Source organism: Apostichopus japonicus, chromosome 2 (genome assembly GCF_037975245.1).
Source record: "Apostichopus japonicus isolate 1M-3 chromosome 2, ASM3797524v1, whole genome shotgun sequence".
Taxonomy (NCBI): Eukaryota; Metazoa; Echinodermata; class Holothuroidea; order Aspidochirotida; family Stichopodidae; genus Apostichopus; species Apostichopus japonicus.
The window spans coordinates 9,558,870-9,576,530 of record NC_092562.1 but is presented as its reverse complement, the minus strand read 5'-3'; the positions used below and the strand labels follow the sequence as shown (position 1 = coordinate 9,576,530).

Here is a 17,661-nt window from a genome sequence, read left to right as displayed (position 1 = left end):
TGGTCGCTATGATAAGACCCTGTTACATCTGTTTTGGGATTGCCCTATTATATCGAATTTCATTTTAGATGTCGAGCAAGCTATTTTTGGCAGTCAGTTAATATTTCGAAGAATGACATTGCTTCGGGTATCATTTTTCTGCGAATCACCCTTATAATTTCTTAATTTTTATCTCAAGTACTTCATCTTCAGTAAAAAAAAATTACTAACACGGAAATGAGATGTAGAGAATTTTTATATAAGTTAAAATTGGCTATTAAACTTGAGAAAGAACTCAAGCAAAGACGCAAGGCTTTTATTTCTTACGAGCCGTTTAAAGATTCATTTAGTAATTGCACTATACTGTTCAGTTAATAACGATGCATCATTGTTTTTGTAGTATGTACTTATCATTACTTATAAATGGTTTTTGACCTCATTGTATTCAAATATGTTCGAACTGGCACAAGAATGTTACCAATAAAAATACCAAGCGTGGTAAAAAAATGTTTAAATGTTACGCATTGGTGGGTGATGTCAAAAAAAAAAAAATCGAGGGGTGATGTATGAAACAAGAGTCATGAAAAAACATTTCTGCGAGGACATGACCCAGAATTTTCAGCTTTTGGTAAATATATTTACTTATGGTCAGGTTATATCTTATGGTATGACTGTTACTATTACTTTCAGCTTTGCGCTTTAAAAGGTGTGAAGACTCGCGCACAAAGAAACGTCTCATGCCGGTAATCTGACCTAGTTTCGAATGAGGTGTAGAAGTGTTAGACACCACCATCGATCCCAGAAAATACACAAACAGCTTGCTTCCTTCGGTAATTAGACACTAGTGTACAGTCAATACATACAGCTACGGTCAATACCCACGACACAAAGCAGCGTGGACATCTCAGGTCTAGATAAAATATAACAAGGTATCACGTTTCATTACTGTCTGCATTTTGTAGCGACAAGAAGAAAACGTCATTTGCAAGCAACGGAAAGTTAACTTTTTCAGAGCTCGGCACGAGGTTTGGGGCGAGTCTTCAATGCCTTTAAGGAGAAACATGTTTCACTATATTTCAGGAAACTTTACTTTTTTTTACCAATACTCCAATATTTTTAAATTATATCATCAATGTCATAGAAAAAAAACGTCTGATAATAGCATGTCATCTTAATATAGAAAATAAATACAATATTGTCAATATTGGGCAATTTATGCATTGTCACACTTTTTGACCGTCTAGAATATAATTTCCAAAATAGTTTAAGGTCTGGTTGATTCTGATTCATAAATTGCAGATACTAGTAATGTTATTTATTAAGAGTGAACATTCTTTACTATAATTTGAAAATTGCTATCTTTGGTAACAAATTTGGGCACCTTAATGTGAACAGACCCACATATGATTTGTAATATTGTAATTATAAAAAATTCCATTTCTGATTTAGGTAGGAGGATGAACTTTTGTGGAAGGTCCAGGGGCAAATCGATTGTTTATAAAGGAGGAGTGCTGCCTTTGGGAATGAATGCTGATTCTCGTGTAAGGAGATCTCAGGGTCCTACCCATAAGAAAACATTCCTTCTTGGCTGAATGCCAGCAATTTCTCGACTGAACCATTTTCCTCCGTCTGACGATCAGAAGTGATGGAGGGACTCCTTTGCGCAAGGCATGTGATTGCATTACTGTTAGGCATCTTACAGCAGTGAGATAATTCAGGCCTAAGGTAAAGTTTATTTCATTTTAGCACTTCAGAAAAATAAGCAACTTCTGAGGGGGGATGGCGGGGAGGAAGGGGTCGTGAGGGAGATTGGAGATGAGGTAGAGAAAATAAGAATGGGTTGGAGGTTTTAGACATGTATTAGTTAATGATGTTTATGATGTTATTGTTGTTATTCTTCTTCAAATACTGTTCTCAACAAACTTTTCTCTCTACAAACTTTGGGTAACTTATCAGTCACACTTCTTATTGTTGATTTACTTGTATTATAGCATGGCGGCATATCTGTAGGTTATCCTTACTGGCTGTAAATTGCACCATGATTCTACTCAATATTCTCCTGGAGAATTTATGGTTCTCCAAATTATTCCAAAGTATTGAAAAAAAGTGTTTAAAAGTAAAGGTACGTTTTTTCATGAGCTGAAACGCTTTCAAATGTCATCAGCATCACCCCTTATTTGCAGCTGCAAGCTAATATTTGCTACAACTTTTTTTGTAAGTACTTCTTCGGAGCACCTGCTTTCCTCCAAAGTGTTACAAGCTGTTGTGGATTTTAACAACTTGACAAGTTAAATGTCTCAGTATGGATACCTACTTTAAATTGACACTAAGATGCTTCTTGAAATTTAGAGCATGGGTGAGCATTATCTTTCTTTATGACATATTGGGGTGAGGGGTACACTGATGAACATACAAATTGCTGAATGTTAAAATATTACTGATAAAATAGCCATTATTTGACTTTTTGGCTGCACGAACACACGACATGCACACACACACTGTTATGAAATAGTAATACTGCATCTTTGATTTTCCTGGAACACTCCACCGAGAGACCGTACAGGCCCTTAATATTTATCTGGGTCGAGGATTCAATTTTCCCACGAGAAGTTTTAATTATCTTATTGAATCATGTTACAGGGCTTTTTTCCCAAAATAGATCCGATGTATCTGTGGAACATTCGAGAAGGCTCTTCTCACGTGGTATGCGCTAATTTCCATAAAAAGGGTGGACTTCCAAACTCCCAACCAATCAGGGCAGATCAGTCCTTTATGCACTGATTTTCATATCGTTAGTTAATGCAGGACGGGCAGGTTATCAGCTGCCTTCTGACTATGCGCAGTGGAATTTTCGGTGGAGTGTTTTATAAAAAGCGGCATGGTCCCGCAAGTTCGTGACTTCGAGTTGCGTTATTGACGGAGTCAGATCATTGTATTTTTGGTTTTTATGTTAACGGCAAACTAATCATTTTATTTAATTAGAGAAGAGAATCGACAGAGAAGAAATTATAACGAATCACTAATCAAATCCTATCTTGTCAACTTGTTTTTTGTGAGAACTGTCAGTGTTTTCCTCTATCGCCCGTTCGAGACGTCTCCTGAAGAAGCGTAAAATACGGCATCAAGATACACCAGTACCTCTCTCTCTCTCTCGCGAGTCCCTTTATAACATTACATGCCGAAGTCGTGGGCTCGTTATAATACTACAATACACGTACACAAAACCCAATGAAAGCCCATTACACTATAGGAAAGATTGCGCTCAGACATAGTACAGTAACTAAGACTGATGTTGTAATATTACACAGTGAAAGGTAGCCATTTTATTTATAATTGGGAAGCTGTCCAGTTGAAATTGTAATATTACACAGTAAGAAAGATAAATTGAGCCAGTCATATTTCAGGGTAGCCAGAACAGGCGTTACAAAGTGACAGATATACATTGTACATCAAAGGAGTGAAGGAAAAGGGGGGGGGGTGCACAGGTAAAATCCTTGTAATAACACATGGTAGGGTAGATTGATGTCATGGTAAAAAACAGATCCATATTACTATCGATACAAACTAGTAAGTCTTTAACATTACACAGCCATAGGCAAGCTCTAATACATGTGTGTGCAACATTTTAGAACTCTATAATTCATTCTGTGATATACCTTCCCTGTTCGAAATAATGAGACACAAAAGTAATCACATGTTTTATAGTATATTCATATCAAACTACATTTATTTGCAGCTAATTTTCTTTCCTTTGGTGACAACCAAGAATGCTGACTACAAGAGACAAGTGGCCTCAATGAAAAGTCATTTCAAGAAGACACAAGAAAATCTACCTCTTTAATCCATACAAGCCAGAAATATTGAAAAATATGTGACCAAAACATTTAATTTTACTTGCAAAGAATGAGCGCAGAAAACAAAATACATGTTATAAACCTGACATGATCATACTGAATGATGGTAGTGATACTTCTTTTGAAGAATGAAGAGCTTTTAATGTGAAATCCTACAGCTGTGAGTTTGATTTAACCAGAAGACAAATGTTTAAGTCTAAATACAAATAATGGTCTATGAGATGCACTGAATGTCAAATCAACATAATGTACCTTACTGCTTACAGAGCATTAGAACTTTTGTTAACATCTTTCATACTTTGGTCTCCTACAAGGCAAAAAAGAAAACATTGTAAGATGGTAAGATACCTTCCCAGTCCTAGACTGCAATTATCACTAGAATGACAAAAAATATGGTGCACTTGGGCTCAAATCACTAAATAACAAATTTGATGACAGAATATTGACTTTACCCAACAGCTTCAAATATCTGTGACTTGTGTCATGGTTATTTTAGGTCCTCTGCAATACTCACCAGAACTATAATGTTTTGGCTTAAGTTACATTGTGATTTTACGAACTTTATGAAGATGTTAGCATATAAAATGTCTATTCCAAATATAAGTCTCCTGGTGAATTTTAATGCATTTGGGTAAATTTCAGTCCCCTTAAACAAACCATGCTCAAGTGGTATCATTTTAATACCATAAGTATTTGGCAACTACTTAAAAAAAAAAGGGAGAAAATTCCAGACAAGTTAAAACACCTTTGTCCAAACTTCTCTTCATATAGCTGTCATGTGGTAATTTATGTCAGACTGAGTGCAGAACAGACCAGCCTCACATCTTCATTATGTATGCAATTAGATGTGGTAGTGTGCGGGCAATCTATCAGTCTTTCCTCCCGTCCGATGCATGCTACATCGTCCATGTTGATTGGGAGAGATATTTCTCCCCCTCCACTGTCGCTAAATGAGACCACTCCATCAAACCCAAGCTGCTTACAGGCAATGTTGCCATTTCCCTCTGTGAAACCGTCATCGCAGACGGTTCCCTACTGTCCATTGAGGTTCACTAATAGCCTTCCCTCGTTGTAGGCTCCTTCATCTGCCAGTCGCAGTTCGCCTTCATATGAAATAACAAGCAGACCATACCAGTCATTCAATATTTCATATGAATCTATTTCATTTAACTTTATTAATAAACCATTCTAACTGTCACTTGGATGAGAGTTTTAGTTGTGGCATGTCTTAGTTCAAAACTTTGAGTGGTAATAATATTTCTATAGCTGTTCTAGTTTTCGAGACATTCAGGTTTAAAATATACTAAATCTCAGGAATACTCCTTTAAATCTAACTTAATGATGATGATGATGCTGGAACCCCTCTGCACGTCTACGTGTAAACAATAATTAATTCTTTTATCCATTTTAATAAATCTCAATTAGCTTCTTTTTGAGAAATTTGTATTGATTGGCAATATTTCTGAGCAGTTAATCCATTTATTTGTGTAAGAAAAGACATAAGCAGGACAATGTTGTCATTTCCTTTCCTCCAATTTTATTGTTTCCTTGCCTTTTGCACCTTTTTAGCGGATATAGTTTGTTACAAAGGTAGAACGCTGAATTCCTGAAAAGTCAAAACACTGTCATGAACTTATGTTATGCATTATATCGATGTTCTAGTGATAAACTATGCCCCATTGCAAAAAACAACCAACCGTATATGCACTTAGTAGTTTTCGTTCATGCAATAATAGAATAAAAACGTATTCCTCTGCTAAATCTGCTAAAATGTTGTCGATATCACGGACGAATTGTGCTGAACCCAAATTCCACTGATAGAATGACCTGCCACTTGTGTAAAATTGATGTACCACAGAGAATCGTTAAAGAGCAGAAATCGGAATCAGCTCCAACAATATAGGTCATTCTAACATGTCGTATTCGTCGTAATCTTCTCACAGAAAATGACATCAAACTAGAAAGGAAGCCTGAATTACAAGTAAATATTTGACTTGATCCAGTCTCCCACGGGTGGAATTATTTCACAAAATGACAGGAAAAATTTAGATGGAAGACATTTTGCTACTCCTATTAAGGGTTGAAAAACATAATCATTGCATATGATTTGTGGCCTACAGCTCATCATAACTGAAAACACAAGGCCCTGTTTTGAGCCCTCACAAGACAACCAAAACATTTTCATGAACAATTTTGTTTCACCACAATTGAAATGTTTTCTCCACAACATTTCAGCAGATTTGAACAAACGTTCCAGGATTGAGTGTTTTACGTTTCAGATAATGACCTCTCATGACCCTCAAATTTATACAATATAATTGCATCATATATAACTCACACAACCCACTGATGACATTTCAGACAAATTGAATGAATAATGACGAAATGACAGTCATTCAAACAGTGTCAAAAAGCAACAGAATTTCTGCTGAATTTGCACGATCGCTATAGCTCAGCTAAAAGGTTTGAAAGGTTTTCGAAAGACATAAATTGATTTTTTTACTAAACTTCATATAAACAACAGAACACCCATGGATAACATTTGTCCTTGGCATTGTAAACCTGTTGTTGCAGACTATAACAAATTTCCTATCAACGTTTTTGTTAAATCTCAGGAACTGACCTAATGGTCTCTGTAATAGTAAAAAGTAGACCAACACTTGATGAGTATCAATTGTTGAAAGGACATTTCTCCAAAGTTTAAAGGCATTCGAACCAATGAATAAAGTAAATAGCTCCAATGCACTGAATTACGAAGCAATTTACAGAGGGCTACAGACATCAACTTTTGACCATGCTATTCCAAGACTCCTTACATAGATACCAAAGACGGTCAGCAATATTAAATTTCTTCTAGAAACTGGCACAAACTTCACTTAAAATCTCCCTGTGCTGGGCTTAAACATCTGCAACCTTTGGCAGCTGGCCTGGAGAAGCAGCTTGGCTTGTGCCTAAAGTAGCATCGAAACAAATTACCCTCGTTGGGCGTATGAATTGAATTGAATTGATTTTATTGTCCACAATCGGAAATTCAGCTTACACAAGTCGTAAATACATATAACCTAAATTGCTCAACAATTTCCTTGAATAATTGCCTATTTAAGGTAAAGAAATATCTTTTGAGGATTACTTTGTACAACAATTAAGGAACTAAAGAACAAAACTGTGGCCTAGCTTTATGTGGCGAACTAATAACTGTAGGAAAAGGCTGCATGAGGACAAACAATTACAAAGCCGTGGGCCTCGTTATGCACAGCCTCACGAATGACTTCCACACGAGGCAGCCAGAAACAATGGACGGAGATTAAGAAACTTAAACTTCAGTACACTACACAAAACAGCTCCAGCAAGAGTCACTACCACAGACAAACTTGAGGTGTCATACAATTCATTACGTCTACCTTAAATAATAAAAATCTCATCCAGCAGCCAGCACACTATCTCTTTCTGTGGATTAATTTCAGCCACCTATATTCAATAAACCTGGAGAGATTTCACCTCTTAAACTGTTTTGGGGATGATCCCCTATCATCTCTTGTGGTAAGAGGCTGCTAATGATACATCCCTATCATCTCTTGTAGTAAGAGGTTGCCAGAGTTACCTTCCACCCATGCAGTAATGATCTTCAGAATTTAAGTGCATGAACTTGCGAGTTTATCCGACAAGTTTATTTAGTTTAATTTTTACGTTAGTTTAGTTCTCTACAAATGAAGTGATCATGAAAGAAACAGCTTGTTTCTGAAGAAGACCAAATCTTAAGCATGGCACTCTCTTTCCCCCCTCAAATATTTGTGATTACTTACCAACACCAGTGCATTCAACACCAGCATCTTCTTTGTGCTCAGTTTGCAGAAAAACTATAAACGTAAGGATAGCTCAACCAATCAATTCCCCCCCCCCCCATCCACCATCTCAGTATTTGTTTCAAGCTAAAGTGAACGTATTTTTGTTAGAAAATATGGGATATGACATTGATGATAACTACCTTGTTTGTTTCAAAGGGAGCCTCTCAGTATTTCAAGGATGATCGTCAAATGCCCCAGTTTAGACCACCCCACCAAGATATACCAGTGTTTCGTCCAAGATAAATATCCACTTATCCCGCCCCTCCCATCTCCCGCGCACCCCCACAAAAATGAAGACTACTTGGAATCATTACTGGACGCTAAGTATTAATAGAGTAGTCCCAGGATCACCTTATTTTGTGATTCTCTATAAACAGCACTCACCTACTTCATAACTACAAACCACTCCTGCATCTTCACCATGTTTTAGGTATAATTTCAAAGTGCCGCGGATGGGATGGGGCCAGGATTACACATTACTTCATTTTGTTTCAAGGTGAGCAAAAAAAAGGGTTACCATACCTGCGAGAGATACAATAGTGTGAGGGGAGCAAAACAACATTTGAATCTCTACTGTGTGTACAGTTGTGATCTATTGAATGGTCACAGTTGAGTTTGTATGATTCAGTGGCTTCATCAGTATGAAGTGTTTGATAAAAGAGCCCCCAAGGGACATGAAATAAATATCCCACATCACTCTTATGTATTCAGTATTATAAAAGCAGTGCAACATATATTGCACTGAAAATTAGAATAGCTGACTGACACACAAAACTAACTTAAAGAATAATTTGAGGCACAAAATTAACTTTCATAAATTGCAGACCATTACAAACCACTTCTATCTGCACAGGTGGTGTTAACTATAAAACTTTTAAATTTTGAGAAAATGAACCATTCAACAGATGTGGTTCATCAACTTAAGTGAATGCACTTCTAAGTCTAACACACATATCAATAGGTCAGTCTCTTGGATGTAACACAAAACTCAAAGGTAAAACATAATAACTTGATGACATCAAAATGACATGTTTATAATGTATTACAAATTTGTCAAGAAAAAATGGTGTTCAATATCATCCAAGGATGCTCTATTGTTAATATAAACTTAAAGGTACATGTTTCCGTATTTTGGTGGAACTATTAAAACAATGGATAACATTTAGCCCTGAAGACCCCCCTTGAATCAATAAAAAAAAAAAAAAACCTGAAGTGAGTTGACAGATAACACTTGCATCTTCAGCATGATTACAATTGTCGATTCTTCTATAATAACAGCTCAACAATTCAGTTTCTTCGCCACCGCATCCAACATCATCAAGATGGATTTTTCCTGTTCCCTCACCAAACGCAGCACTTCCACGAGACTCAAGGGCCCGAACGAGGCCTAACTGATTGCAAACTACATTAGCATCATTAATGTCCCATTTATCATCACAGACAGTGCCCCATTCTCCATTTAGGTAGATCTCAACACGCCCAGCTGTCTCATTACCTCCAGCAAGACGAATGGAACCTTCCTCTGTAGAGAAATAATGAACAATCAAGATTTGCTACAATAATAGTCGATCTTTGCTTTCTAATGCTAACCTATTTACCCACTTCCTTAATGTGAGAACTTAAACTTGTTCTGAATAATATGCTGGTCACTTACACAGACTAACTTGCAGAACTCGTAAGCACAAAAACTTGGAAATTGATTTAGTTGCTAATATATAATTCATCATTGTTTCTATAAATTCAATCTGAGCGTTTACACAACAGGTAGTAGCATCCCTTTAAACAGAGAAACTATTAAAGTGATGCATGAGTAAGCCCATGTTCATATGACATATTTTTCATATGACAAATGTTTGAGGTTTGAAGAACAATTGTTCATGATGCACCTTGTCATCCTCTGATCTGGTGGCATTATATTGATGGTTTTCTTTGTCTGCACCAGTGACGAGGAGTCTCTCATGTTTGATTGATCACAAAAATTCCTCTCACAGCACCATTAACTTTTCTACTGATTACTCTCTTCAACACTTCCTTGATTTCTCAATCCGGAAAGGAAATGTCACCATCACCACCTAAATTCCAATAACTCATTTCATTCCATTGTATGGGGACCATTACTTACCGTTAATCCTCCTATCTGAGATACTATTCTTTTAACCTCCATTTCTTTTATTTATGTTCACCAGATACTGCAGATTTACTTTAGTTCAGTTACACCTGGGTAGTCAGCTCTTTGTTAATAGATGGACAAGTGTTTTCTAGGTTTTGGGAATTATTTCAAAGTTGAGGGGGGGGGGCAGGATTACACATTACTATATATGTTTTAAGGTAAGCAAAAGAAGAAAGGAAACCATACCTGTGGGAGTTACAGTAGCGTTAGAGAAGCAAAACAACATTTGAATCTTAACTGTGTGCACAGTTGTGATCTACTTAATGCTCACAGCTGACTTTGTATGATCCAGTGGCTTCATCACTATGAAGTATTTGGTAAAAGACCCCCACGGACACCAAACAAATATCCCACAACATTCTTATGTATACAGCATTAATAACAGTGCAACACATATTGCACTGAAACTGAGAATAGCTGACTGACAGACAAAGCTAACTTAAAGAATAATTTGAGGCACAAAATTAACTTTCATAAATTGCAGACTATTACAAACCACTTCTATCTGCCGAGGTGGTGTTAACTTTAACACTTTAAATTTTGAGAAAATGAACCATTGAACAGCTATGGTTCATGAACTTAAGTGAATGCACTACTAAGTCTAACGCACATATCAATAGGTCAGTCTCTCGGATGTAACACAAAACTCAAAGGTAAAACATAATAACTTGATGACATCAAAATGACATGTGTATAAGTTGTAACAAATTTCAAAAGGAAAATGGTCTTACATATAATTAAAGGATGCTCTGTTGTTAAAAGGAACTTAAAGGAACATGTTTGGTGGAACTTTTAAAACATTGGATAACAATTAGCCCTGAAGACTCCCTTGAATGAATTTACAAAAACCAAACCTGGCGCAGGTTCGTCTGAAGTGAGTTGACAGATAACACTTGCATCTTCAGCATGATTACAATTGTCGATGCTATTATAATAACAGCTCAACAATTCAGTTTCTTCGCCACCGCATCCAACATCATCAAGATGGATTTTTCCTGTTCCCTCACCAAACGCAGCACTTCCACGAGACTCAAGGGCCCGAACGAGGCCTAACTGATTGCAAACTACATTAGCATCATTAATGTCCCATTTATCATCACAGACAGTGCCCCATTCTCCATTTAGGTAGATCTCAACACGTCCAGCTGTCTCATTACCTCCAGCAAGACGAATGGAACCTTCCTCTGTAGAGAAATAATGAACAATCAAGATTTACTATAATAAAAGTCTATCTTTGCTTTCTAATGCAAACCTTTTAAAGAAATTCCGTAATGTGAGAACTTAAACTTGTTCTAAAAATATGCTGGTCACTTACACAGACTAACTTGCCGAGCTCGTAAGCACAAACCTTGTGAATTGATTTAGTTGATAATATATAATTCAACATTGTTTCTATAAATTCAATCTGCGCGTTTACACAACATGTAGTAGCATCCCTTTAAACAGACAAACTATTAAAGTGATGCATGAGTAAGCCCATGTTCATATGACATGTTTTTCATATGACAAATGTTTGAGGCTTGGAGAATGATTGTTCTTGCTGCAACTTGCCATCCTCTGGTCTGGTGGCATTATATTGATGTTTTCCTTTATCTGGACCAGTGATAAGAGTCTCTCATCTTTCATTGATCACAAAATTCCTTTCAAAGGAACTATTAACTTTTCTACTGATTACTTTCTTCAACACTTCCTTGATTTCTCAATCCGGAAAGGAAATGTCACCCTCACCACCTACATTCCAATTACTCATTCCATTCCATTGTATGGGGACCATTACCTACCGTTTATCATCCTCTCTCAGATAATAATCTTTCATCCTCCATTTCTTTTATTCATGTTCACCAGATACTGCAGATTTACTTTAGTTTAGTTACACCTGGGTAGTTAGCTCTTTGTTAAAAGATGGGTAGGGCATGTTTTCTAGGTTTTGGGAATAATCTTAAAGTTGAGGGGGCAGGATTACACATTAATATATATGTTTTAAGGCAAGCAAAAAACAGATAGGTAACCATACATGTGGGAGTTACAGTAGCGTGAGAGAAGAAAAACAACCCTTGAATCTGTACTGTGTGTACAGTTGTGATCTGTTAAATGGTCACAGTTGAGTTTGTATGATCCAGTGGCTTCATCAGTATGAAGTATTTGATAAATGACCCCCCCCCCCCTCAAGGACATCAAATAAATATCCCACAACACTCTTATGTATTCAGTATTATTAAAGCAGTGCAACACATATTGCACTGAAACTAAGAATAGCTGACTGACTAACAAAACTAACTAACAGAATAATTTGAGTCACAATATTAACTAACTTTCATAAACTGCAGACTATTACAAACCACTTCTATCTGCCCAGGTGGTGTTAACTATAACACTTTTAAATTTTGAGAAAATGAGCAATTCAACAGCTATTGTTCATGAACTTAAGTGAATGCACTTCTAAGTCTAACACACATATCAATAGGTCAGTCTCTCGGATGTAACACAAAACTCAAAGGTAAAACATAATAAATTGATGACATCAAAATGACATGTTTATAATTTGTTGCAAATTTGTCAAGGAAAAATGGTGTTCAATATCATCCAAGGATGCTCTGTTGTTAATAAAAACTTAAAGGAACATGGTTTGGTGGAACTTTTAAAGAGGTCATGACACGGTCATATGTCGATCATTGAAATGAAATATTTGGACAATTTGATAGACAAATATACAACTTTTTTGTTAAAATACCGTTATTTTCGTGTAGAAAATATCAAATGAAAAAAATAACGTCCCACCGTTGCTCGAAAAATAAGCAGTTTAACCTTCAGTCTCAATGACGTCATTGCATGAACGATGGTTAGAATGACATGCACTGTCTGCACACGGCGTCGGGACGCGGTACATAAGCCTATACGTTCCGAGGTAAACAAGTGCTAGTCTTTACGTAACTGAATTTTTCGAGCAAAACTGCCGGTTCGGTGTGTTGTTGGTGGTTGCAGCAACACCAAATGGGAAGGAATCCGTCTTCATAGATATCCGAAAGATTCGAAAATCAGTAGAATATGGACTCAGTTTGTGCACAACACTCGGTCTGATTTTGCGTGTTCAGACTATAGCTATATATGTAGTGACCGTTTTGAACCAAAGTATTCAGTTGCATATAAATTTTGGTAACTGAGGTCACAATACTTTAAAAGCAAGATACTGCCTGTGTAACCATAGCAAAGCCTAGTTTATGATTTGTTGTTATTTATGTTTATCACTTTCCTATTTTTGTTTTTATTCATTTGGTCTTTTCCTTTCATTTCTTACTTTGTTTTATTCATTTCACAATGATTAAGAATTACATTGGTAGATTGAGGATTTCCCAAAATTTTCACACACATTGCTAACTGTTTCAGGGCAACAGCTTGTGGTCAGGTGGCCCTGTGTGAGCTTTCTCTTTAAAAACCTTTCTTTAAAAAACGATTTATGAATATTCAATGATCAACTTTTGTGTTTGATTGGTTTATGGTGGTCATTCGTGAGTTTCCATACACTAAAATATTGGATGTTTTCTTACAAATATTGGATGTATTCTTTCAATTATGGGATGTATTTTAGGAATTATGGGATGGAATGAATAGGGTATGATAGTAGGGTATGATAGTAGAGGACAAAGTTAAGGGAAGATACTATAAGCCAAGCTTGCATAGTAAGAGGAAAACAGAGGAAGGATAAGTTGAGATGGTTGTGCACAAGATCAAGATAATTTCTTATAATAACAACAGTGTTAGAGGAGAGGACCCGTATTTTCCTATAAGTTCAGTGGATTTCTTATAAGACGTATAACAGCTCTTGATTAAGTGACCCCATTGCTTGAATACACGATTCATGTGCATAGTAAACCCATTATTTTGCCGTAATATGTTTATTTTTCGTGTGAGCATTCCGCCTTTTCAAGTTGTCCCCACGATCTCAGAGTAAAACGACCCTACCCTCATGGGAAGGTGCCACTTGAAATTTTTCCAAACCTAAAAATATAGTTTTGCCTGGTCACTGTGTTTTTGGCCGGCTACACCTGCATTTAGGTTTTTCAGCATCTAGTCTCAGGATGAATGGCTGTTTGGGATGTATTATGAAAATCACTTCATAAAAATCTTGTTGAAGATTGGAATGCGTGCTTTAGAAAGAGACTATTACCATCACCAGAAATGTAACAAAGTTTGAAAAAAATGGATGTTTAATGTGTATGACTTTTATCAATCAAATAAGAAACATATGACAATGAAATAATTCATTTTCTTCATTATTTTTAATTCATTCACTTTTTATGTAGTTTTTTGTATAATATACAGACATGGGGTTTTCACCAATAAATTTTTATACAAATGAAATACATGAATATTCCTTTCATGGAAACATTGCAAAATTAAAGCCATCAAATCTGAATGCCATTTTAGCGATGCTTCAGGCTGACGATATTTGTCCCTGTGTCGGCAAGCGGTAATTAGTCCAGTTCTGGGTGCTGGAACCCCACATACTCAGCTGAAGGGAAGCACTCCCTAATCTTTGTAACTGCACAAGCAGGAATGGTCACTCTAGTGTTTTTTGCCAAGATACCCCCAACAACACCTGACTAGTTGCCTGTAAGCAACATATCTGTAACGCCTGTCAGAAAAAAAAAAAAAGGAAATAATAAAATATAAGAAAATGCATCATAACAAAACAGTGAATCAAGCCCATTGAATTGAATGTTTCCAATAGGCAACGAACCGAAATCTGCATATAAGATTCGGAAGCAAAACAATACATTGTGAAAAAAATTTATCCACTAACTCAAAAATAAGTGTTTAATTTTTTACAGGATTTATTTCTAACTTCTGTTTACAGTTTTTCAAATACTCCCCCACAAAGGTGCAGACACTGAAGAGTGGGGAAATGACCCATTTTCTCTGCACTTACATGTATGCAAATGCTATTCCCTTTTCCAGGTAAAGGTAGGTACTGTATTCAGTTGATGAGTCGGTCTTGCAAGCAAGAGGCTCTGAGTTTACTTCATTGTCTGAGTCATCTGTGTTCTTTCCTTGCACAAACAACATTATATCACTTGCGTCATTGAAACCAGGGAATAGCACCGGCTTTATGGGCCTAATAGTTTGATGGTATTCACCATTTTTTCATATTACATTACAAATTTGAAATAATTATGAAACAAATTATTTCCAATCTGATTTACAGACATATATCTGGCAATTGTAGATTCTGTAAATCCTGCTAAAATGTTGTCTTCACATATTTTTTACACCAAATCATAGTTCAGTTTAGTTTAGTAGAAAAAATGGCTTTCATTTAGTTCACATGACACCAGATATGAGACCATTTTGTAACTGCTTCAACAAGTTTTGAAAGACTGGTTAGGGATAGACAATAATTGACACTATGTAATATGTTTATCGGTTTGTACCACAATCCCATACAAAATGTAGGCCTTCGATTGGGAAAGAACTGAAAGTCATTTTTTCAAAGACGTAGTAAATTCAGTATTCCTATTTTCTGCTGGGAATGGTAGGCGCAAAGTAAACAGATGATGTAGAAAATATTGAGTGCAGAAATTTCTAGTATGAGCCTAGCCTAGGCCTACTGTTAGATTAAATAATTTTGCATTGTCAAATTACTTGTTATATTTTACCTGAACTAATTTTCGTATCCGTTTATTTCCTATCAAAATGATACTGCTTTGTCCTATCATAATTTCATTGAATATGCCCTAAGCTACATCAAACAGAACTTGTAGTTGTACGGTAGTTGCATTACTAGATGTAGTAGTTGGGCGAAATGAACGTAACGACTCGATAATAGGTTATCTTTTTTCATAAGAAACATATAAATGTGAAACATTTAAACAAAATACATTAAATCATGTACTGACCCTTCATTTACGTCAATTTGGAGCCTATCAACGTCAGGAACTGCCGGAGCTTAGTCTCCCAAATCTCCTTCTGCACCAGCTCTCGCAACTGCCACTGGCTCGAATTAGTATGATTGCAAACCAAATGCTTCTTCTTCTTCATCATCGCTATTTTCGCTTTCATCAAAAACTCGACGAAGAGCAACCCATGCGCAATTCTATTTCCTCTGAATTATCGTCGGAACTTTGAGACATTTCAGATCAATTTTGTGCTTCATTATGTAATTGATTTCAAGTCGATGAAAACGCGTTAACACACACTACACAGTGAAACACACAGTACACAATGATATCAGCGTAGCGTCGTTCATGCAATGACGTCACGAGGCTAATCGCTGCAAAATTTGTTTTTCTCACTTCCGGGTTCAGAATGCGTCATAGTTCGTTATTTCATTTGATATTTTCTACACGAAAATAACGTTTTTTTTTTAACAAAAAAGTTATATATTTGTCTATCAAATTGTCCAGATATTTCATTTCAATGATCGACATATGACCGTGTCATGACCTCTTTAAAAGGATGGATAACATTTAGCCCTGAAGACCCCCCGTGAATCAATAATAAAGAAAAACCTGGCGTAGGTTCGTCTGAAGTGAGTTGACAGATAACACTTGCATCTTCACCATGATTACAATTGTCGAAGCTATTATAATAACAGCTCAACAATTCAGTCTCTTCGCCACCGCATCCAACATCATCCAGATGAATTTTTCCTGTTCCCTCACCAAACGCAGCACTTCCACTAGACTCAAGGGCCCGAGCAAAGCCTAACTGATTGCAAACAACTTTAGCATCATTAATGTCCCATGCATCATCACAGACAGTGCCCCATTCTCTATTTAGGAAGATCTCAACACGTCCAGCTGTCTCGATGCCTCCAGCAAGACGAATGGAACCTTCCTCTGTAGAAACATAATGAACAATCAAGATTTACTACAATAATAGTATATCTTTGCTTTCTAATGCAAACCTATTGACCAACTTCCTTAATGTGAGAACTTAAACTTGTTCTGAATAATTTGCTGGTCACTTATACAGACTAACTCGCGAAGCTCGTTAACATTAAACCTGTGAATTGATTAAGTTGCTCATATATATTTCATCATATTATCCATAAATTTAATCTGCCTTATAACACAACAGGTAGTAGCATCCCTTTAAACATACAAACTATTAAAGTGATGCATGAGTAAGCTCTTGATCATATGACATATTTGTCAATATGACAAATGTTTGAGGCTTGAAGAATGTTGTTCTTGCTGCACCTTGCCATCCTCTGATCTGGTGGCATTATATTGATGGGTTTCTTTGTCTGGGCCAGTGATGAGGCGATTCTCTCATGTTCCATTGATCACATAAATTCTTTCACAGCACCATAAACTTTACTACTGATTACTCACTCCAACACTTCCTTGATTTCATAATCCGGAAATGAAATGTCACCCTCACCACCTACATTTCAATAACTTATTCCATTCCATTGTATGGGGACCATTACTAACAGTTAGTCCTCATCTCTCACATACTTACCTTTCATCCTCCATTTCTTTTATTCATGTTTACCAGATACTGCAGATTTACTTAAGTTTAGTTACACCTGGGTAGTCAGTTCTTTGTTGAAAGATAGGTTTTGTGTTATGGGAATAAGTACAAAGTGCTGGGGAGCGGGGGATCAGGGTTACACGTTACTATATATGTTTTACGGTAAGCAAAAGAAGAAAGGTAACCATATCTGTGGGAGTTACAGTAGTGTGAGGGAAGCAAAACAACCCTTGAATCTGTACTGTGTGCACAGTTGTGATCCGTTAAATGGTCACAGTTGAGTTTGTATGATCCAATGGCTTCATCAGTATAAAGTATTGGGTAAAGGAGACCCCAG

General features: G+C 36.4%; 1 protein-coding gene and 1 long non-coding RNA gene across 2 annotated transcripts in view; both read right to left on the bottom strand.

The window, feature by feature from the left end:
- Window positions 1-3,266: 3,266 nt before the first annotated feature.
- LOC139975136 (scavenger receptor cysteine-rich domain-containing protein DMBT1-like) overlaps window positions 3,267-17,661 on the bottom strand; it is a 17,592-nt gene continuing 3,197 nt past the window's right edge. The window contains exons 4-7 of the mRNA XM_071982778.1: window positions 16,355-16,684; window positions 10,703-11,032; window positions 8,886-9,200; window positions 3,267-4,936 (exon numbers count right to left, since the gene is read on the bottom strand). Coding sequence (XP_071838879.1) covers window positions 4,866-4,936; window positions 8,886-9,200; window positions 10,703-11,032; window positions 16,355-16,684 — 1,046 coding nt within the window. The 3' untranslated portion in view covers window positions 3,267-4,865. The remainder of the gene's footprint in view (window positions 4,937-8,885; window positions 9,201-10,702; window positions 11,033-16,354; window positions 16,685-17,661) is intronic.
- LOC139977377 (uncharacterized) lies at window positions 13,903-16,336 on the bottom strand. Its single transcript, XR_011796521.1, has 2 exons — window positions 15,743-16,336; window positions 13,903-14,481 (listed from the first exon to the last, which is right to left on the bottom strand). It is a non-coding gene; the product is annotated as an uncharacterized lncRNA (long non-coding RNA).